At 43.5% G+C, this 23,603-nt stretch overlaps 1 protein-coding gene across 2 annotated transcripts in view; it reads left to right on the top strand.

The window, feature by feature from the left end:
* The first annotated feature begins 4,449 nt into the window (after positions 1-4,449).
* LOC143982530 (triggering receptor expressed on myeloid cells 2-like) overlaps positions 4,450-23,603 on the top strand; it is a 39,247-nt gene continuing 20,093 nt past the window's right edge. For both annotated transcript variants that reach the window (XM_077481357.1, XM_077481358.1), the window contains exons 1-3: positions 4,450-4,600; positions 16,846-17,251; positions 20,836-20,952. In XM_077481357.1, coding sequence (XP_077337483.1) covers positions 4,558-4,600; positions 16,846-17,251; positions 20,836-20,952 — 566 coding nt within the window. In that variant the 5' untranslated portion in view covers positions 4,450-4,557. The remainder of the gene's footprint in view (positions 4,601-16,845; positions 17,252-20,835; positions 20,953-23,603) is intronic.

Here is a 23,603-nt window from a genome sequence, read left to right as displayed (position 1 = left end):
TTTGTGGAGGGATTTGCCAAGATAGCCAGACCTCTCACTGAACTTTTGCAGGCTGGAGACGATGGAGAGCAGAAGTAGTCCAGCAAACTAGTGGAACGAGAAAGTCTCGGGAATCCATAGAGGGAGAGTGGTCTGATCAATGCAAAAAAACTTTCCTTCAATTGAAACGGAGCCCGACCAATGCACCAGTTTTAGGCTATGCTGACAACCACAAGCCCTATGAGCTCCATGTTGATGCCAGCAGAGAAAGACTAGGTGGTGTGTTGTACCAAGAACACGATGGACGTCTGAGAAAGAATACCTGTATGGTGCAGAATTCAAAGTCAAAATGGATATCATAACGCTCACATATGTCTTTACCATGGCCAAGCTGGATTCCATGGGACATCAATGATTGGCAGCACTTTCTAGTTTCTGTTTCAGCTTGAAATACCGACCTGGAGTTGGAAATAGGGATGTCAATCCTCTATCAAAGAGACCCTATGACCCGCTAACTCATAAGGAAGGGTGGACTCAACTGACGACAGAAGGCATTCAGGCTTTGTGTTCAGGATTGACTACTGAGCCAGAGGAGCAACAGGGGCCACAGTTATTGAAGTCACCACTGTTAGGGTCCCAAAGCTCTACTGTGACTTGACCCAAGTGAGGGATGAGGGACTGCCTACCCTTTCCAAGAAAGACTTGAGAAAGGATCAAACAGAAGATCCTCTTTGTTCTCTGAACTTGAAAGCCTTGGAGAGTCGTCACCCATAACTTCTACTCATAGCAGACTCCCCAAAGGAGGCTTGATTGGTTCACAAGGAGTGAAATTGACTGCAGCTCTCAGATGGGGTAGTTTACTGAAGGGGCCCTTCGTATGATCCAGAGGAGAGTTGGCATAGGGGGACAGTGCTGAATGCATTACATGATAAACATGGACACTTGGGACCTGATAGAACATTTAAGTTAGTTAGGGATCGTTTCTTCTGGCCATGTATGAAAACTGAAATCGAAATACTGTCAGGCCGCGTACACACGCGGGGACTGTTCGGCCAACTTTGACCGCTGAACAGTGTTTCGGCGGACAGTCCGCCCGTGTGTGGGCTTTCAGCGGACAGTTTCAGCGAACAGTCCGCTGAACAAGGTTTTTCGGAAATTCCGAAAAACTGTCCGCTGAAACTTTGTTTCAGCGAACAGTCCCCTCGTGTGTAGGCTTGTTCGTCAAACTAAGTTCCGCGCATGCTCAGAAAGGATTTACACGCCGAAAGTTATAATGCAGTGTATAGGACGTCGTATTTTTCGTCCCGTCGTACGTGCCGTTCACGTCATCGCGCACGGTTTCAGCAAACTGTTCGTTCGTCGTGTGTGGCCATGTCCGTCCATGCTAATTTTGAGCGGACTGTTTGCTGAAACTGTTTGACGGACAAAGTTGGGCGAACAGTCCCCGCGTGTGTACGCGGCCTCACTCCTGCCTTAGCTGCATCCAGAGAAAGACTTTGCCTTCCAGAGCTGCCTAAAAAGGGCCATCTACAGAGTCAAAGTCCCATGGATCTGGTGTGCATTGATTTCTTGTGTCTGGAACCCGATGCGAGTGGTCAAGGGAATGTGTTGGTAGTGACTGATCATTTCACCCCGTTATGCCCAGGCTTATACAACAAGAGATTAATGAGCTGCCGCAGTCACCAAAGTGTTAGTGGAGAAATTCTTTGTTCATTATGAATTATTTCAGAGAATTCACTCTGACCAAGGAAGAGACTTTGAAAGGCTCATTAAACAGCTACTGGATCTTCTTAGCATCAAGAAATCGATAACGACACCTTACCATCCTCAAGGGGATCCTCAACCAGAGAGGTTTAATTGAACCCAACTTGACATGTTTGGAACCCTTCCATCTGACAGAAAACAGCATTGGAGCAGGCACATTTCCACTGTGGTTCATGCCTGCAATAGTACTGAAAATGACGCAACGGGCTACTCATCATATAGACTGATGTTTGGAAGAGAAGCTCGTCTGCCAGTGGACTTGGCCTTCAGTGTCTCAATAGACAGAATTTCAACTAGATCCTACAGGGGCTATGTGGATAGGCTCAGAAAACCTAAAGACAGCCTATGAGAAGGCACAAGAAGCTTCTGGTGTTAGAGGTCAACAGAAGCAGAAGAATTATGATTTGAAAGTTAGGATTCATTATTTACAGCCGGGGACGAGGTGTTGCTAAGGAATTTTGGTCTTGCTGGAAAGCATAAGTTAGCTGACTGGTGGGGTTCTCAACAATATGTCATCTGTAAGCAACTGCCTGGCCTTCCTGTATACCAAATTCGGCTTGATGGGAAAGCAGAGCCCCTGAAGACCTGGCATCAAAATCATCTACTGCCTCTGAGTGAAACCTTCAGGGTACCTATGAGAACTGAGGCTTCATTACCCAAACCATCTTCTTCCAGGCAAGTTCCAGTTACCAGGTCTCAACCTTTACTGCCAGATGAGGCCACAATAATAGAAGATGACAGTAATGATGATCTGGAGGTAGGATGGTTGTGACCATCTGAGCTTATAGATGCCACTCCCTTCACATCAACTGCTAAACAGCCCTCCGGTGTGCATCTGAATTTGTGCCTCAGGCGCAAGGCAATTCAGAGCTAGTAGAGCCTACCAGTTAGTCCATGAACCCAACAGAGGCTTTCCGGATAAGGGTTCGTCTGAACTTGAAAAAGAACCATTTGAGGAAAGCCACCTTGAACCGGATGGAGAATCCTCTGAAGAGATTCATCTTGAGACCAAAAACAGAGAGTTAAGAGAACAGTGAGGCCCCGACTCAGATGGAACAAGCTCAGAAGAAGCTATTCCCACTGTTTGCAGACTTCCTGATTCTCAGGCACATTCTATGGTGGTACCAGTGACTGATGTCCCAAACCCATCTTTCAATACACTTTGGTGGCAGTTCCCATTACCTAATGCATTTGTTAGGAAATGTCGTAAAATCAGTCTAAGATCATAGGTCTAAGTTGTTGGTCCATGTGTAAGGTTACTGTACAAATGCTATGTTATTATTAACCACGATCATTTATCTCTTTGGGGACCAAAGATTTTTTGGAAGGAGTGGATGTAGCACTGGCTTAGTATTGTCTCTGTAATATATGCAGAGTATTGCTCTCTGAAACATTGTATTTTCTGTCTAAACTGATAGAAGCCCAGGAGATACTCTATTGGGTGCAGCTGCAGGATTGAAGGCAGATTGGTTACTGCTGTGACTAAGAATGAAGCCCACCCCTAACAACAAAAACAAGGAAGGACAGGATTGGATAGCAGCACAGGAGAGCTGTGATTGGGGGGAGAGAGGAAGACAGAGGAGGAGAGACACGGACTGGCATTGTGGCAGCCAGACAGGGCAAAGTGTCCCATGTGTTTGTTTCCTGAGCACTTCCAGAGCCTGTGAGGGGAGTTTGCAGCGTGTTCTGCCCTTTTGCCTGATTACCGAAGATGTTCTAACAGTGCAGTGAAATCTAGTATCAGTACTGCAGCAATCATCATCATCATCCTGTTTGGAGAATTCTGTGGCCTGTGTTGCTCCCATCGCCATCCGGTTGACTGAGACAGCAATCAAGCTACCAATTGCTGGAAGGAAGATTTATCAAGTGCATCTAATGGTGAGAGATCTTATGTAAGTGGATCTTGCTTAATCCTGCTAACTCCTATTTACCACTAATGCAGCTCTATCTGAAGGTGGATTATCACATCAGTTAATATTTGTTACCTTGTGACGCTTTGCAAAGATACCCTTTTCCATTCTGTGGATTACATATATTGCTTTACAAAAGTTTGAATACTCAAACACAGGATTTAAATGGCCCCCAATGCTGGCAGACTGTGTGTGAATAAAATTCCCACTAGCCAGAGGTTAGCTAGAACGTACAAGACCTAGATAGGCTCTTATAGTCAGTATCAGTAATATCACTTTTGGGAAATTGTTAAACATTATTTTTGTATTGTGCAACTGACATTTTCATTCACCTCTCGCTCAGTGCATTTCAGGCAAGGCCTCTCCCTGGCAGTTAAAGTGAATGAACATCAATCCTGTTTTAATTTACAGAGGAGTTGTAATATATCATTGCATTTAATATTGGTATTCTCTTAATCAGTTTATCTCTTTTCAGGGGTTATTGCTAGTTTTAATAAAGCCCAGCTAAAAGTTTAAATGGTGTTACTTGGATCCCGGTGAGGGTGAGCCATCACTGGTGTGGGACAGATGACCAGTATATAACTGCACTATGTTTTTTAATTTTGGCCTAGAGTTCTATTTACATTTAGTATTGTGTTCATGTCACCTTAGAGCTAAAGGTACAAACTATCACTATGTACCCGTTTGGTCTCCTTTCACATTATGCCACGATTACGCAATTTCTTCACACACAAAATGTTTCTTCAGTGATCAATCCTACATTTAGCCCTAATGAAGTCTAGCTCAGCACATTACACAATCAACATTGTACAAACTGTCTTGTTCCTCTCTTTTACTTCATTTGTGGTGTGGTCTCGGAAAGAGGGAGTCTTGTGGTTTATTTGCTGTGCCAGATATTTCAGAAATGGACGTTTGCTCCTGGCTCATATGTATCTTCACTTTCTTGGGTAAGATGCTATATTTTCATATTAGATGTTCAATATCTCTACCAAGGTCTGATATTTGACTAGTAAAGCATATTTAGCAAATTATTTATGATGATAGAACTCTTGCTTTTTAAAAGAGTCAATTCTGGAAAGTAGGAAAAAAAAAGAACACATTTTGTAAATCATATGTCTTGTTCCTATATATCTGTCCAAGTTCTTTAAGTGTCATTGCTCACTGCCAAGGAGTGGACATGTAGATATATGCTGCTGATTTACTAAATGGTAGCAGGCCGTTCACTTTGCATTGAAATTCCCCTTAGCTTAGACAAAGAGGTTAGGCTTGCCATCATCCAATTTGTTTATTTTTTTCCTTGAATGTGATTGGGTATTCTTTGCTAAATGTATTTTCACCACATTCACTAAGCCCAAAAAATGACTTTGTCAAGTGAACAGCCTATTTGTCTTTAGTAAATCAACCCCATGAACTGCAGTGTCTAAATCTGGGTAAGAATTCTGCAGCAACAGCTCTGGTCTACAGTTCTCCTATGGCAATAGCTGTAATTTAATCATGCATATTCAGATTCATATTGTGCTTTGGAGTAAAAAAAAAAAAAGTAGTAGTATTAAAAAGCTCACCAGACTCCCTTCATCAATGCCAGCTTTTTTCAACCTTTTAAACACGGAGGAACCCTTGGAAAAACTTTACGGTCTCAGGGAACCCCTGCTAAAAATTACTATCTCTACAACTCATGATACTCTTTGTGTGATGGTTAGTGGGAAGAATGCTTCTTACACTAGTGGTCAATCGGGAAGAATTACCCCCTTAGAGATAGCTAAAATGTTCAAAAATGTTAAAATGTTGTGAGTGGGAACTTCTCTGAGAGACAGAAATTGCTCATTGCTCAAGGAACTCCTAGCAACCTCCATCTATCAGGGTTGATAAACCCTGATCTATGCACTTCTACTATTTGCAACTTCAACATGCAGTAAAGGCCCAAAAGGGGGTAGATCAGTGGGTGCTGGAACCTGCCCCCATATTTAATTACAGTACATGTTTGAGGTCACCACATATAAAGGGTTTTATATCAGGCAGTTATGCGATGCTACTGAACCTCTTCCTACCAGAGTCATCTCAGGGCAGTAGCCCAATGTTAGAGGGATGTTGGAATTTATTGGAAGAAGGTAATAGACACTTTCAGTCAGGTCTTCCAAGCTAAGATCCCAGAGGACCCTAAAAACTGTCTATTAGGTATATTGTATAGTCTCCAAGTGGAAGATGCCCATAGGCCGGCTATCGCAAGAGCCCTTTTTCAGGTCCGTTTAGTAAGTAATATTGAGACGCTAGAAATCTACAGAACACTGCAGGAATAGATTGCTCAAATGGGGGAAACAATCAGACTGAAGAAGTTTATTTACCAGCACAGGGGAAGTAGGGGAAAATGTGACAAATTATGGTCCCTGTGGCTGGGTCTTCTGGGCTTAGCCCTGGTTTATTTGGTTATGGACCGTATACTTTTATAATCAAGAGGCCACCAAACACCATTGGTGATGACTTGGTGGGGGGGGATGGGGATTATGCTGTGACCCTATGGGGATTCCAAAAAAAGAAAGAAATAGGTTTTGTACATGCGAATGAGATGAAAACTGTTGTATGTATAGCAATGTTTTTGGTGTTGACAGTACACTTACTAATACTAGCTGTACTTCTGGATTTATTTTTCTGTGGAATTTGTATACCCTGTTTATTTTGCAAAAAAAAATAAAAATAAATAAAAGCTCACCAGAAATAAAATACTAATTCAAATTTACTAAGGAATTTTACAGTAAAGTCATGCATTTCCGTCCAATCTGATTTGTTTTGTCCAATTTCTCCTCAAGAGGTAGATCTGGTTATTGCTATCCATCCCCACATGCCCAGAACATGGGAGAACATTTTCCAACCTGCCATATCCCTTGTATTGCCAATCTCCCAAGGTCCACCTATTGGATTGTTTAACCTGTAGACACAGCAAGACCAACATATAGTGTGTGCTTGGGTCATCCACCAATTTTATCCCATGTATTAATGTGTTCAGTGCATAAAATGTTGTTACCTGCTCTGGTTTGTTACAGGTTTAAAGCTAAGCTATTTAAATAATAAACTAATAATAAATGAACCACCTGTTGCCCAGGCCAGTGCTGGCATTTTTCATATACTGTACAAATAAAGATGAGTGTTTATGTTACTAGAAAATTACTTAGAACCTCCAAACACTATATACACTTTCTAAAGCAGGGGCCCTGGAGAATAAAATGGTAACTGTTGAAATTTTCTATCTCACACGACATTTGCGCAGCCATTTTTAAGACACAGATTTCTAGGGGAAGAAAAATATAGTGCACACAAACACCAGTATAATGTCTAATTGCCAACACCTGTGGAATTGCGACAAACTGCAGTACATAAAATTATCCATAGATTAAACTTACCTTTACACGTTACCAATTTAGAGTTCAACAGGGGGTCTGGCACTAGAATTATTTCTCTCATTTTGACATTCATGGTGATACTTAAGATATGTGATACGTACAATCATGGTTTACATATGTGTCCGGGATCTACATGTGCTTTCGCATTTGCACAAAAACGCAGGAGCATGGTAGTGCTTTAAACTTTTTTTTTTATTTATTTTATTTCATTTTTGTTTTATGCAGTCTCTTGAATTTTTTTCTGATTAGCTCCTGGACCCCGGATCTCTCCTTTGCCCTTTGCTGATAAAACTGAGATCAGCTGGTTTACTAGCCAGTATTGGCTAGTAAACAAACAGCTGAAACTGGAAATGACAAAATCGTCCTTGCTTCCGTTTTCATACACCAAAGAGCTGATTAGGGAACGAAAGTTCAACCTTTGTCACTATGGTCACCCATTGAGACAACCCACTGTGACTCCAAGCTCCCTAGTAGGACAGGAGAGCCTGAAAACAGTGATGCAAGCCGGGGGGGGGGGTTGGGTACTTTTCTGCTGCTTGTAAACGGTGATCAGGCAGCAGTTTAGCCACTTGATCACTACAAGAAAAATTTAGCAAAATTATATTTTCACTAAAAATACATTAAAATCATCATTAGCTGACACAAACACAACATACGTTACACAATTCCTACTAAATGTAAAAGATAAAGCTCTATTAAGTTAAAGCTCTGTATTGAAATAAAGCTCTGTGTTTGAATTAAGTCTTGGGGATCATTCATAGGGGTGCTGTGTCCTGCATAGTGTGAATCAAAAGTTTATGTGACTGGAGCGATCTGGCGTTGTGTGTAGGCAGCCTATGTCATGTCATGGGAATACAGCAACTGTAAGAACAGTCGCAGATCCTAATTTGGACAGGCGTATGGGTGCAAGTATATGGCTTTGAACACGGACTGTGTACATTTGGGCTTCACACCCGCACACTAGTCAAATTAGGACCTGCAGCTCTGTTCATACAGTTGTTGCGTTCCCATAGAGTAACAGATGGCTTTAACCACACAAACTAGCCACTCATTCACAGAGTACCCCTGTGAATGAGCCCTTAACCACTGCCGACTACTTATCTGGGAATTTACATCATCATTTTGATGTTAAATACCAGGGTTATGGCTGCAACAAGATGCCATAACCCCAGCATTTTTTTTTCCCTCAGGCAACTAGCTTTTCAAATAAAAGAGATCCCAGCCACAAGATTTGCCACTGGATCCCTTTTAGAAGTGTCGGAAGAGGTGTCCCCCCTCTTCCGCTGCTTCCTGGTGGTTCCTGGGTTTGCGTTACAGATCAGTGAGCCCAGGAACCATGCGGCGTCTGCAGTGTTTTGGCATGTAAACATGTTTTTTTTGTTTTGTTTTTAATCTTTTGCTTTTAAAGGGTAAAGGAGAGAGTTGGGGTATTTTAGACCCTAGATCTCCCTATAAAGAGGACCTGTCATGCTGCATTATCGCAAGGGATGTTTACATCCCTTGCGATAGCAATAAAAGTGACCAAAAAATATTTTTTTAAAGGGACAGTGTCAAAAAAATTATATTTTCAATAACATAAAAATAAAATAGATATTTTTTTTAAAGTGCCCCCATCCACGCGTGCTCCTGTACAGTAGTGAACGCATACGTAGCTCAGGCCCACATATGTAAACGGTGTTTGTACCACACATGTGAGGTATCGACAGGAATGACTGAGCAAGAGCAATAATTATAGCACTCCTCTGTAACTCTAAACTGTTTTAGAGCATTTTAAAGCATGACACGTTAGGTATCTATTTACTTGGCATAACATCATCATATTATACAAAAAAATGTGGGGCATATATTATGTTTTGGTTTTTAATTAATTAAAATGTAAAAATTGCGTTTGAAAACCACTGTGCAAAAAAGTGTGACATAATTTTTTTTAACTACTATCATTTTATTCCTTATGGTGTCCGTAAAAAAAAAAAAAATTATATATATATATTGTAGCAGAACGTCCCAGAGAGAGCCAGAAAAGTCCTGTTCGGGGTTTATACCTCTTCCAGGTTCCTCTTATACACATTCAGGAATCTGTGATCCATGATCCAGTTCGGGTCTTGGTCCTCTTCCCCAGGCTAATTTAAGCTCACCTGAGCAGACAGCCTTTGCTCTCTGCCTGGGATATTCACACAAAGTAGGTCTGTGAAGAGAGTAAGGTTGGTAAAACCTGTTAAGCAGTTCTTTGTAGAGACTGACAAGCGTTAGGCTTGGTCAGCCTGGTAGTGAGGGCCTGCAGACTGTATAGCTAGAGTCGTGACACGGCTAGGTTTTGTGTTTTGCTACTTTGCCCTTTATTTTGTTTTCTGGAGCTCTGTATAGCACCTGTATATGGACTTGTATATACCACAAATAAACACAGCACTGTTGGTCACTTCATTTCTGGACTCGGTATCTGTGCCTGAGAAACAGGGAGCTTTATACCTGCTACCTGTCCCCCAGGTTACATATGGTGGAGGCTGCGACCAGCTGTAGTAAGTTACTACTTAAAAGGCCAGTACCTAGAGTGACTAAACATGGAGGAAATCCTAAAACAATTGATGATATCCAACGCTGCACAACAACAAGCAAACGCTGAACAGCAGAAAACAAATGCTATCGCACAGGAGCAAACCAAGGCGCTGTTCCAACAGATTAGTGCTGTACAGGAGCAAACTAATGCTGCACTACAGCAAGCTAATGCTATCGCACAGGAGCAATCACAGAGGCTGTTTGAACAGCTAGCCACTGATGCCAAAGCGGATAGGAAAACATTGATGGAGGTTGTGGAGACGCTAGCACAGTGGTCACCTGCTAAAATTGATGTTGGAGACAAGCCCTCAGCCATCCATGTGGGTCGCTTTCTTTCTAAGATGACTACAGATGATGATCCAGAGGCCTTTCTGCTAACGTTTGAGCGGACCGCTGAGAGGGAAGGTTGGCCTAAAACCCAGTGGGCAGGACTGGTTGCTCCCTTGCTTTCTGGAGAATCGCAGGCGGCCTACTATGATTTGGAATCAGCAGAAGTGGGAGAATATGAAAAGGTCAAACGGGAAATCCTGGCACGACTTGGTATCCCTTCGTAGCAGTTCGAGCACAGCGGGTCCAAAGTTGGTTCTTTCAAGGGGAGAAGCCCCCAAGATCGCAGATGTTCGACTTAATTCACCTAGTGAGAAAATGGCTACAGCCGGAGTCCCTGTCTGGGCCACAAATAGTGGAGCGTGTGGTCATGGACCGGTTCCTGAGGTCACTACCAATTCCCTGCAGAAGTGGGTGAGTCAAGGAGACCCCAAATCGGCAGACAACCTCGTGGAACTCGTTGAAAGGTACTTTGCTGCAGAAAACCTGGTCACCACCCCTACAACTGCATGGACTTTCCACCCAAAGCCACGGTCTTCCCAGGCAACCGGTAAGACTGTTCCAGGCGAAGTGGGTGGTAAAGATGGCAAGGAAATAGGGACGAGGAATTTTGTTGCCAGGACTGAAGTTTGGTGTCCCAAACAAGGGAAGCCATTGCCTGTCAGCAAACCAAATTGGGGAAACGTCAGGTGTTTTCGTTGCCAAGAACTGGGACATGTTGCAGCAAATTGTCCATTGACAGATGAACCGATGCAGTGCAATTTTTCCATTAGGAGACAGTCTATGTTTGCAGCTGTTTCATGCGCTGCAGCGCCAAATGTGGGAAAACCAATGTGCCAAATGACTGTTAATGATAAACCTATTATAGCCTTGCTGGACTCTGGAAGTCTAGTGACTTTGCTTACAGCTGAAATGGTTGAACCTGTAAATTGTCATGCTAAAAAAATTGCTGTGACCTGTATTCCTGGGGATACCAGGAAGTACCCTATAACCACTGTTCAGTTTAAAACTGCCTTAGGTACGGTGGCCCATCAGGTTGGACTTGTCCCCAACTTGGTGCACAGGGCCATCATTGGTAGGGACTTCCCTAAGTTTTGGGAACTGTGGGATCGTCCCGACCCGGTCGCAGTGCGTGACTCAGTGGCAGAGCCAGAATTCCTGGCCACTACTGACAAGGTGGGTACACAGGATTCCTCTCAGGGCTCCCTGGGTTTTCCTCTATCGGTTATGGCAGGAGAACTGGAGGAGTCTGAGGAAGTCCCCACCACCAGTAGAGCTGGACAGCCGTCTGCTGAATCCGAGCCTACGTTGGAGTTTGCTGACCTTAATGTGCACAAAGAAAATTTTGGTACTGAGCAAAGAAAAGACCAGGGCCTGGGAAAATGTAGTAGTGATTAATGAGGTACCTGTCAAACCAGGGGACAGGCCCTGTTTTCCCTACTTCAGCAGCAATGAGGATTTACTATATCGTGTATGTAAAATGAATGGTGAAGTGGTTGAACAGTTGGTGGTCCCTAAGCCATACAGACGGGTGGTGCTGGAACTTGCACATGGGCACTTGTTAGGAGGCCATTTAGGGGTTGAAAAAACGACTGAAAGGGTGTTGCGTAGGTTTTACTGGCCCGGGGTACAGAAAGATATTGAGAATTATTGTCAATCCTGTCCTGTGTGTCAGATGTCAGCCCCACTACCCCACTTCTGAAGTCCTTTAGTGCCATTACCTATTATTAAAGTGCCTTTTGAGAGGATTGCCATGGACCTTGTGGATCCACTCCCCAAGTCTGCCCGGGGTCATCAGCATATCCTAGTAATCATGGATTATGCTACCCGTTACCCTGAAGCGGTTCCCTTACGCACCGCTTCTGCTAAAAACATCGCCAAGGAGCTGTTTATGGTGTTCAGTCGGGTGGGCATCCCTAAAGAAGTCCTTACAGACCAGGGCAACCCATTTATGTCGCGAATAACTAGGGAGCTGTGCAAGTTGTTTAAGGTGACACAGTTGCGAACCTCAGTGTACCATCTTCAAACGGATGGCTTGGTGGAACGCTTCAATAAGAGTTAAAGAGCATGTTAAAAAAGGTTGTTGACAAGGATGGGAAAAACTGGGAGTTCCTGATACCATACTTGATGTTTGCCATCAGGGAGGTTCCCCAGTCCTCTATGGGGTACTCTCAATTTGAGTTGCTTCATGGGAGACACCCTCGGGGACTTTTAGACATAGCCAAAGAAACTTGGGAGGGGGAGCAGACACCCCATAAAAGTCTCATTGAGCACATCGCTCAAATGCAGGAGAGGATTGCAGCAATCATGCTGATGGTAAAAGAACACTTACTGCAGGCCCAGGCAGCCCAACAGAGAATATACAACAGGGGGGCCCAACTCTGGGTTTTCTCACTTAGTGACAGGGTCCTGGTGTTGGTTCCTACTGTTGAGAGCAAGTTCCTGGCTAAGTGGCAGGGTCCCTTTGAAGTAATTGAAAGAGTTGGGGAAGTCAACTACAAGGTGTATCAACCAGGAAAAAGGAAGCCTGAGCAGGTTTACCATGTAAACCTGTTAAAGCCCTGGAAGGATAGACTGGCGTTAACTGTGAGATCCCTCCCGGTAACGCCTAAGGGTACTGAGTTCCCTCTGATCCCTGAGGTCACAATTCCAGATACCTTGTCATCTTCACAAAAAACAGGAAGCTAGAGAGTTCCTGATAAGGAATATAGAGAAATTTTCAGAGTTACCTGGCATGACTTCAGCAGTTCAGCATTATATTGTTACTGAACCTGGGGTGCGTGTCAAGCTCAAACCGCACAGAATTCCTGAAGCGAGGAGAAAAGACATCAGCAATGAAGTTAAAAGAATGTTGGAGCTAGATGTTATTGAGGAATCCAATAGTGACTGGTCTAGCCCCATCGTGTTAGTCCCAAAACCGGATGGCACTTGGAGGTTCTGTAATGACTTCAGGAAGCTTAATGCAGTTACAAAGTTTGACACATACCCAATGCCCAGAATAGACAAACTTATAGACCAACTTGGCAAAGCTCGCTATATTACCACTTTGGACTTGACAAAAGGGTATTGGCAAATACCCCTGACTGGTAGCGCCAAAGAGAAGACTGCATTTGTGACCCCCGAGGGTTCATTTCAATATAAAAAAATGCCTTTTGGGTTGCAAAATGCCCCTGCGACATTTCAGAGGGCCATGGATAGGACCCCAAGATCCCATGGACGATATGCAGCAGCCTATTTAGATGACATAGTCGTATATAGCACTGACTGGGAGTCTCACTTGCCTCGTGTCCAGGCTGTCCTTGATTCCCTCTTCAAATGCGGTTTTACCGCAAATCCAAAAAAATTTGCCATTGGTCTAGAGGAAGCCGTGGTGTCATAAAACCTCAAGTGAGTAAAATAGAAGCCATCCAGGAGTGGCCACGTCCTGCAAACAAGAAGCAGGTCAGGGCCTTTCTTGGCATTGCGGGGTATTATAGAAGATTTATTCCAAATTTTGCAACTATAGCTGCCCCTCTGACAGACCTGACGAAAGGTAAAGACTCTGTAATGGTCCTCAGTAGCAGAGGAGTCTTTCCAAGTCCTGAAGAAGGCTCTTTGTGCACAGCCAGTACTGTATGCCCCCGATTTCTCCAAAGATTTTTTGGTTCAGACGGATGCGTCTGATGTTGGTATCGGGGCAGTACTATCGCAGGTACACAATGGGGAAGAACACCCTGTGGTGTACCTAAGCAGAAAGCTCAATGACCATGAGAAAAAGTATGCAGTCATTGAAAAGGAATGTTTAGCCATAAAGTGGGCCGTGGATGCGCTTAGATACTATTTGTTAGGGCGCCAGTTTGAGTTAGTAACTGACCATGCTCCCCTGAAGTGAATGGCCCAAAAGAAGGAGACTAATAGACGGGTTAACCGGTGGATTTTGGCTCTACAGGATTACTCCTTCACCGTAAAACACAGGCCAGGTGTTGAGATGGGGAATGTAGATGCCCTGTCCCGTGTTCACTCCTGTTGGGCCACAGGTGTTCCAACCCTGGGGTTGAAACAAGGGGGGAGGATATGTAGCAGAGCGTCCCAGAGAGAGCCAAGAAAAGTCCTGTTCGGGGTTTATACCTCTCCCAGGCTCCTCTCATACACATTCAGGAATCTGTGATCCATGATCCAGTTCGGGTCTTGGTCCTCTTCCTCAGGCTAATTTAAGCTCACCTGAGCAGACAGCCTTTGCTCTCTGCCTGGGACATTCACACAAAGTTGGTCTGTGAAGAGAGTAAGGTTGGTAAAACCTGTTAAGCAGTTCTTTGTAGAGACTGACAAGCGCTAGGCTTGGTCAGCCTGGTAGTGAGGGCCTGCAGACAGTATAGCTAGAGCCGTGACACGGCTAGGTTTTTTGTTTTGCTACTTTGCCCTTTATTTTGTTTTCTGGAGCACTGTACAGCACCTGTATATGGACTTGTATATACCACAAATAAACACAGCACTGTTGGTCACTTCATTTCTGGACTTGGTATCTGTGCCTGAGAAACTGCTCATCCCAGGGAGCTTTATACCTGCTACCTGTCCCCCAGGTTATATATATATATATATATATATATATATATATATATATATATATATATATATATATATAAAATATAAATGTTTGGGGGTTTTAAGTAATTTTCTAGCAAAAAAATCGGATTTTTACTGTCAGTCTTTAGTAAATCAACCTCATGAACTGCAGTGTCTAAATATAGGTAAACTTAATTAGGGCTAAATGTAGGATTGATCACTGATTGAGCATTTTGTGTGTGTTATTGCTCACTGTAGGTGTGTTTTCACTTCCATAAGCCCTGTTATACATTTATGATTATGGATTTACTTGAAGCCATTTTCCTGTAACTGTCATGCCCCATACACACGTTCGGATTTTCTGACAACAAATGTTGGATGTGAGCTTTTTAGTGGAAAGTCCGAGCGTGTGTTGGCTATCAGGTTCTCAAATTTTCCACCAACAAATGTTTGTTGTCGAACTTTCCGATCATGTGTACACAAGTCTGTCGGACAAAAGTCCACGCATGCTCGGAATCAAGCATTAGCCAGAGATATAACTAGCGCTCGTAATGGAGATATCATGTATGTCTTGTACGTCTCTACATTCATAATTTTTGGCCAAAATTTGTGTGACCGTGTGTATGCAAGACAAGTTGGAGCCAACATCCTTCGAACAAAAATCCATGGTTTTGTTGTCGGAAAGTCCGATCGCGTGTATGGGGCATTAGCGCAGTCATTGGTTCTTAGCTTTAATGTAACTAACCATCCCTCCTCCCCACCCCTTCTCTAGTCCTCTATTCAGAAAGCACTTATTTTTTTTTATTTTTTTTTAATGTACATTTTTTTTTTAAACAAAAGTTTTTGGGAAGAGAAGAGGATTTTAGCAGGACAATGCTGATCTGCTGGGTGGGTGAGTATCTGTAATGTGCAGAACACACTACCAGGTAAGCAGGTGCTTTAAAAAAAAACTAATTGGAGCAGGGGGTGAAAATCCACTTTATATTAAAGAAAAGGAAAATGAACAAAGCCTTAGGGCTACTGCTAGGACTAGATTTGGGGCTATTATCAGAAAGAAGATTACTAAAATAGATAGAAAAGTTTAGTGGCAAATAAAAAAAAAAAACTTTCAACTTCCGTTTGGTTTTAATTTTTTTCCTTCATTAGTACATGAAACATACAGAAATACACACACAAAACGAATAAATGTTAAAGAAACCCCATATCCATACTAAACAAATATACCAAATTCACAGATACTATAAGTAGTAAGTAGTTTGAAAGTTAATAACCTATACTGTATACAAGCAGATTCTAAAAGGAAATGGAACATAGAAATTATTGTAACATTTGCTGCCATAGGAATTTAGGCCGTTTAAACCCAGTCATACTATAGTAAACACACATTGCTAACATGAATGTATATTAAGAGAGAGATTTTCAAAATGAAATCCGGAAACATATATTTTTTTTTTTTTTTGGCAAATGGTAAATAATTTTATAATCCTATTTCCCTCAAATCATATAAGCAGTGTATGTGGTATGTGTTTATGTAATGATTGTATTATATATACATTATTTTGTCCATGAAATAAAAAAGAAAGATACTTCTTACCACCATCCAGAGCACTGTGTACATTACAGGCCTCCTCTCAGACCACCATCCAGAGCACTGTGTAAGCCCCCAGTCTGCACAATCCCCCCCAAATCTGCACAACCCCCCCCCCCAGTCAGCACAATCCCCCTCCCCCAGTCTGCACAGGGGGGAGAACGAAATGAGAAGGGAAAGAGACAAAGCAAAGAGGTCTGGTGAGAGAGGAGAGCTGTTCACAGAGTGGATGGCTCACTCACCAATTATGCTTTCCCTCTCAGGCTGGTTCTCACAGGTAGGCTGAGCACAGTGCACGCAGTGCATGCAGGAGGCTGGAGTGGCTGGAGGGTTGGGCGGGAACCAATTTGAGGCAGAGTGTCTGATTGGACAGGCGGCAGAGTGAGGGAGGAGTCGGGAAGTGCTGATGGGACAGGCAATGGGCAGTATGGCACGACTCCTGGGTGGCCGGCTGGACCCAAAATGCGGAAGCACCTGAGCAGCCAAAAATGGGTCATGGCTGCTGCGGTGCCAATCCGGGGACAAAACCGGGGACATATTTGGTCTGGGGAGAGCATCCCCAATCCAGGGACTGTCCCCGCAAAACGGGGACGTCTCGTCATACTAATGTATATGCAATTGTGTAACTGAAATAGTGTCCAAGTCAATGGCTTATGTCCAGCGTGTGTGTATACTGTATACATTTTTATAAAATTTTATAAAACATTTTTATTAAGAGTAATAATTATTTTCCTTTCAGTTGTTGAAATAATTTCACAGCGGATTTGTCATTGTGCTTATTTATCAGGTTTTTCAGTCTCATGTCTGGCAAACAATATCACTGTATATTCAGGACAACTAGGAGAAACACTGACCATTGTTTGTCCATACCGACACCGCGCAGATCGATGGGCAAGGAAGTTATGGTGCAAAGAGGATGAAGCTGGTTCTTGCCAGGCTGTGGTCAGTGCTCATCGTTATTCTCTGTCTGGCAGCAAAACAAGCGGGAACACCACAATCTCTGATAATGCATATGAAAGCACGGTTACAGTAAATATTACTAATCTGCAAAAAGATGATGCTGGTGTATATCAGTGCAGGACAGCCATTTTTGGCGACATTGCCATTCTACAGAAGATCAGAGTGCTAGTACTTGAAGAAAATCTACCAGGAAATGTTTCACCTTTGGATAAAGTCCAGTATAGTATTTCTGGGTAAGAAAGAGGCTCCAGTTATTTGTATTATTAATTGGCTTTTCTGTACATATTAATCTTCAGAGTTTTAACAAATTAATTATTAACAAGGACCTGTCATACTGTAGTGGAAATATAACTGCAAATAAGAGTGATTGTGTGTGTGTGAAATAAACAGCATACATGATTTTTTTAGTACACATTTTTAGCGTGATTTCAAGTATTTCTAAACTTTAGTGTGTTCGTGTATTTTTAAATGTTATCTGGGTTTTTAAATAGCCAGCTTTTATTAAAAGTGAAAGTCATCCTGCCATGGTTAACTTTGAGATCCAGCCATGAATGTCCCTATGCAAGCACAGTTATGGGGTGACAACTGTCTCCCAACTGTGCTCCTGCATTGTCACCCATTCCACATTCACTTGGTGGAGACTACAAGCAACTGTGCTGATATAGATTGCACAGCCATAGTCCCCTGTTTGCATTAGCTGGTCTTGAGCAGTGATATGCACCCAGCTGTGGAGTAAGTGCATGTGAATAAGAAATGTCTGAAAGTGGCTTTTTTTGTAACATAACGAGTAAACAGATACCTAACATGTCACTCTTTAAAATTGCACACACTCGTGGAATGGCGTCAAATGATGGTACTTATAAAATCTCCATAGGCAGCGCTTTTAAATTTTTTGCAGGTTACCAGTGTAGAGTTACAGAAGAGGTCTAGCACTAGAATTATTGTTCTCACTCTGGCGTTCACGGGAATACCTCACATGTGTGGTGCGAACATCGTTTACATATGCAGGCGCGACCTACATATGTGTTCGCTTCTGCGTGTGAGCAAGAGGGGACAGGGGCGCTTTAAAGTGTATTTTTTTTTACACTGTCCCTGTTTTTTTTTATTTTACACTATTATTATTTTTTTATCATTTTTATTCCGATCACAAGAAATGTAAACATCCCTTGTGATGGAAATAAGGCACAACGGGTCTTTTCTATAGAGAGATCTAGGGTCCCTGCTTTCTATGGGGAAAAAAGTGTTTACATCTGTCAGAGCTGGAAGCGACATTGCTTCCAGCCTCCCAGGGTCATAGAGATGACCAGGGACCATCCAGTCCTCAGCCAGCCCTGTGGTAACCCCACGCCACCTTTGGATCAGATCTCTGGCTTCCCGGTCACATGGGAGAGCCCAGAGAGGTTCCAGTGGGAGGGGGACGTTCCTTCCTGCTACCTGTAAAAGCAATCCAACAGCTAATAAGCCACTAGGATGGCTTTTACATTGTAGAGAATCACTGATTGAAGAAAAAAAAAAAGATATCTGGATGATGCCTGCAGCTGCAGGCATCATCCAGATATCTCCACTCAAAGTCCATGACGTTGGAAAGTGGTTAAAAAAAGGAATTGATAATGTTTTTTCATAAAGTGGGGTTAAGGCAGAAGGTTTTTTTTTATCTTAAGGGCATCTTTGCATTAAGATAAAAAACATTTTGTGTTCAGCTCCTCCCTCAGCCCCCCTTTATACTTACCAGAGCCCATTCTCAATCCAGTACTAAGAGCTGCAGCTTCTCCCTCTCCTAACTGGATATGTCAATCCCAACCAGTGAGCAGAGAGTGGGGCCGTATGACATAGTTGTTATTAAAAAAAAAATCCTTTACAATCACTCTGAACTGAATGGGCTATTTTACAAAGTAAGGGTTCAAATATACTTTAGTCCCCAACAACTATTCTTATTTAAGTATTCAAAGCTCATCAGTCTGACATCCATAAAGTGCATAGCCATATTTTTTCTGTTTTAGCTTAGTTATTATGGTTAGTGCCCCTGCTGGGGAGATTCACCTGCTCAGTGTCCTGGTGACCATTTTGAGATGGAAATCTAAATTTTTTAAATGTCAGAGAAGGAAAACATTTCTATGTTAACACTGTCTAAAAAAGGATTCTCTTTACTTTTGGAGAGATTTCTTCTCACTTCCTGTTGAGTCTTGGAAAGCAAGTCTATCTAATGTAACACGGCAAAAAAAAAAAAAAGCAATCTCGGCAGTTTTACCCTTCCCTACTTATCTAAAACAATAACATATAAACACATATAACAAAATTAATAAACCAAAGAAAGATGATCTAATGACTATGGATGTGCCAATAGCCAATTTAGATCAAACCAGTGAAAATAAGTCCAGTAACATAAATAATCCAATAAAGGGGTCAGTAATTCTTCACCACCATCCAACACGTTGGAAAGTGATCTTGTGAATTAACACCACCACCAAAGCCTGAAAAAGGGCTTTCTTACCAGATCAAATTGACCTCTTATTACAAAAGGTCAGAAACACCTGTGGCTCCAAACCCAGCCATGGCTTTTTAAATCCAGTAAGTCTCCTAGACAAGGAATAGCGATACTCCTCATAGGGCGATCATAACGGTTCCCCAAAATAAAGAAGACTCCACACAATGCAAAATCTTAAGAGCTTTAGTGAACTTAGAAGTTGCACCTACAAGATATGTAATGTAAAAACTCCTTAATCCGTATGTGTTTGGCGGCACACATACAAAAACCTGTATTTCCAGGAAACGAGTGTAACGGTTCCTCCTCCCTACGCATTTCGCCATACGTTTGACGTCATCCAGGGGTGCCTCAGACAGTTGTCACCGGAACAGATTTACCCAGAGACACAAAAAAAGTGAGTGAGGAATGTTTAGTGTCTCTATCAGGATTTTATGGCTATGTGCACTCTCAATTAGGGAGATTTCTCCTCACTTCCTTTCCAAGAGACAAACAGAATAGGAAGTGAAAGGAAATCTTCTTAATGGACAAACCATGTGCTTTCATGTGTTAAACAATGTAGCATTAAGCCTAGGGGTTCACACTGACATGCTGAATTGAAATCGTGCGAGTTCAGTTGCACAATTTCTTACCCGCATGTCAATCCTGACTTCTGGGCCGATTTCAGAGAAATCTGAGTGGGTTCCTGCACAGATGTCTATTGAAATCACACCCCGAAGTCACCAAAAGTAGTACAGAAACTACTTTTGGGAACCGGTGCAGTCAGCGTTGCAGTGATTTGGACTGTGCCATTGCCGGCAATATCCGCTGATTTGGCATGCCATTTGACATGTCAAATGGCATAACAAATCTCTTGTGAACCAGGGCTCAAAGTCTTCACATCTGTGCAATGTCATGTTCTATTACTGAATATATGCATTGGGGCTTTGTAAAATGCAAAAAAGCACACTGCAATGCACATACCTTCAGGTACCATGTGCATTGAACTAATCACTACTCTTACGTGGGACAGAGCTCATAAAGTGAGTTGAAGGATAACTAAACCTTTGTTTAAAAAAAAAAAACATGTCATACTTACCTCCTCTGTGCAGCTGGTTTTGCACAGTGTCCCTGATCCTCCTCTTCTGGTGTCCCTCAGCGGTGCTCCTGGCTCCTCCTCTTCTCAAGTGACTCATTGGAGAAGCGATCTCCCTCAGGGCATTCGTGCGGGCATGCTCCCATCTCCTGTTGCTAGAATGCATTAAGGTGAAAAACAAAGAGGGTTTACAACTCCTTTCAGTTAGGTTACTAAATGCATTTTTATTAATTAAGTCATATGTGTTTCATATTTTAAAGGTCACAGTCTGACACTCAACTCCATTTGATGATATTCATTCTTGGAAGCAGCCTTCTGCTTTGCAAAGTGCTAGTGGTGGGACTGATCTACAGCTGGTGGAAAATACAGACAGAAAGGTAAGAACAGATGCAAGCCATGTTATGCTTGAAAGGGTTAGGGCTTTTCATATTGCAAGGCATCTGACCATGGCATCACCCTTGTGTTTTATGCTGCATTGTTAAAGGAGAAATTTTTTTTTGCCTGCTTATATTTTGCCTTCCCTGGTTCCTCCTCACAACCCCATCAACATGCTAATGGTATTTTACTTATCCATTTTCAGTACATACATCATTTTAGACCTAGAAACATCATCAATGGATCTTTGTGCTTCTCTATGCAATGCAGCCAGATCTTGGCTGGTGGCAGGGGCTAGCAAGGTGATGTAAATGGCTTATTGAAACCATCACAGTTTTTGGATTCTCAAAGGCCTAGCCAGGATACTCCCCTAACTCTGTAAGAGTCACAGGAGGCAGTCAAGTCTGTTCTCCATGTCTAAAGCTCCCATGGACGATGCACTGCCAATTGAAGTCTATCAAATGTACTCAGATTTATTTCTACCCAGGTTATTAAAAGTTTTTCGTGAATAGGGATGAGCTTCGTGTTCGAGTCGAATATACGTTCGACTCGAACATCGGCTGTTCGTCCGTTCGGCGAAGTCCGAACATTTTGGTCCGTTCGCGCCAAATTCATGTGGCGCTCACGGCCCACAATGCACTGCGATGGCGCAGTGCATTGCTGGCTCATGATTGGCCAAGCATGCACTGTGACCCCGCATGCTTGGCCAATCGCAGTGCCGGCAGCGAGGAGAGCCATGATTGGCCACAGGCAGGATGCCTGTGGCCAATCATAGCTCAGGCTGTGTAGTGCACGCCCCACACTATATAAGGCCGCCAGCGCGGCGGCCTTGTGTAGTGTGTTGGCGTCTGAAGCAGTGGGTGTTCTGTGTACCTTCAACACAGTACACACCGATCGTTTTCGGCCGATTTTCGATCTTGCTGTTGTGTAGTGGTTATTGTCTGCGTGCCCTGACCGCAGTATACACCGCTATATTCACCTCACCTATATAGATAGTGATCTATCTTTTATAATAGAGCTTGCAGTCAGTAGTGTTAGGAGATTGCGTGCTGTCTGCGTGCTCTGTACCCAGTACATACGGCTATATCCACCTACATAGCTCTTCTCTATTTGAGCCCACTTGCCATCTGCAGGAGTTATTGGAAGTTGTGTGTGCCTCCAGCACAGCACAGTATACATCTGTATATACCCCTTTATCTCTGGTGTTCTATAATAAAGGCATCTGCAGGAGTTAGTGGGTGTTCTGTGTACCTTCAACACAGTACACACCGATCGTTTTCACATGATTTTCGATCTTGCTGTTGTGTAGTGGTTGTTGTCTGCGTGCCCTGACCGCAGTATACACCGCTATATTCACCTCACCTATATAGCTAGTGATCTATCTTTTATAATAGAGCTTGCAGTCAGTAGTGTTAGGAGCAAGTGCGTGCTGTCTGCGTGCTCTGTACCTAGTACATACCGCTATATCCACCTACATAGCTCTTCTCTATTTGAGACCACTTGCCATCTGAAGGAGTTATTGGAAGTTGTGTGTGCCTCCAGCACAGCACAGTATACATCTGTATATACCACTTTATCTCTGGTGTTCTATAATAAAGGCATCTGCAGGAGTTAGTGGGTGTTGTGTGCCTCTAGCACAATATACACTACCCAACTGCTTTTTTACCCAACTCCCTTCAGGCCATTACCATGTCTGGAAGGCCAGCAAGGAGAGGCAGACAGGCGCGAGCCGATAAAAGAGGGCAAGCAGGCTCTGTGTCTAGAGACAACAGTGCTGGTCGTGGACGCGGTGCATTGTCATCAGCACGTGGCCATGGGACACGCTTGTCCTTCTTTTCAGCAGCTGAACATGTTTAGCCGCAACATGCCAACGACTTGGTAGAGTGGATGACCAAGCCCTCTTCATCCTCCTCATCCTCTCTCACCCAGGCTCAGGGTACTAGCAAAGCAGCTGCCAACGCATCGTCTTCCCTCCTCTCAATGTCATCATCAGTGACTCCTTCCCTAGACCCACCACGTCCTCCTGAGGAGTCTCCTGAACTCTTTGAGGACAGTGTTGGGTACATGCTCCAGGAGGATGCCCAGTGTTTTGTGGGCTCTGATGATGACACTCAGCTAGAGGAAGGCAGTAGCGTGAGCGCAGAGAGAGGGGATGCTCAAGAAGGACAGCAATCTGGCAGTCATGTTCCACAAGCTGCAGCATACTGCCAGGTTTGCTACAGCGATGAAGAGGGAGGGGATGATGAGGGCACTGACTCCATGTGGGTGCCTGGAAGGAGAGAGGAGCAGGAGGAGGAGGAGGAGGAGGAGGAGGAGGCACATGTCCAACGAGGCAGGATGCCCTCCGGGGGCCAGCTTAGGGGCAGCACAACGACTGAATCACACCGCAGAGCTCCGCCTGTGCAGAGCGCTGCTTCTGCGCGTTATTCTAAAAGTTCTTTGGTGTGGGCCTTTTTTGAGACAAGTGCATCAGATCGCACCGCTGCTATTTGCAACATATGTCTCAAGCGTATCTCACGTGGCCAAAACATCAGCTGCTTGGGCACCACATGCTTGACCAGACATATGTTGACCTGCCATGCAGCTCGTTGGCAAGCGTACCTCAAAGACCCACACCAAAGAACAAAGCGGACCTCTCCTTGCTCCTCATCAG

The sequence above is a fragment of the Lithobates pipiens genome, unplaced genomic scaffold, assembly GCF_037356315.1.
Source record: "Lithobates pipiens isolate NorthernLeopardFrog02 unplaced genomic scaffold, aLitPip1_a1.2 Scaffold_16, whole genome shotgun sequence".
Classification (NCBI taxonomy): domain Eukaryota; kingdom Metazoa; phylum Chordata; class Amphibia; order Anura; family Ranidae; genus Lithobates; species Lithobates pipiens.
The sequence above is the reverse complement of the archived record's forward strand: the minus strand, read 5'-3'. Positions and strand labels throughout refer to the sequence as shown.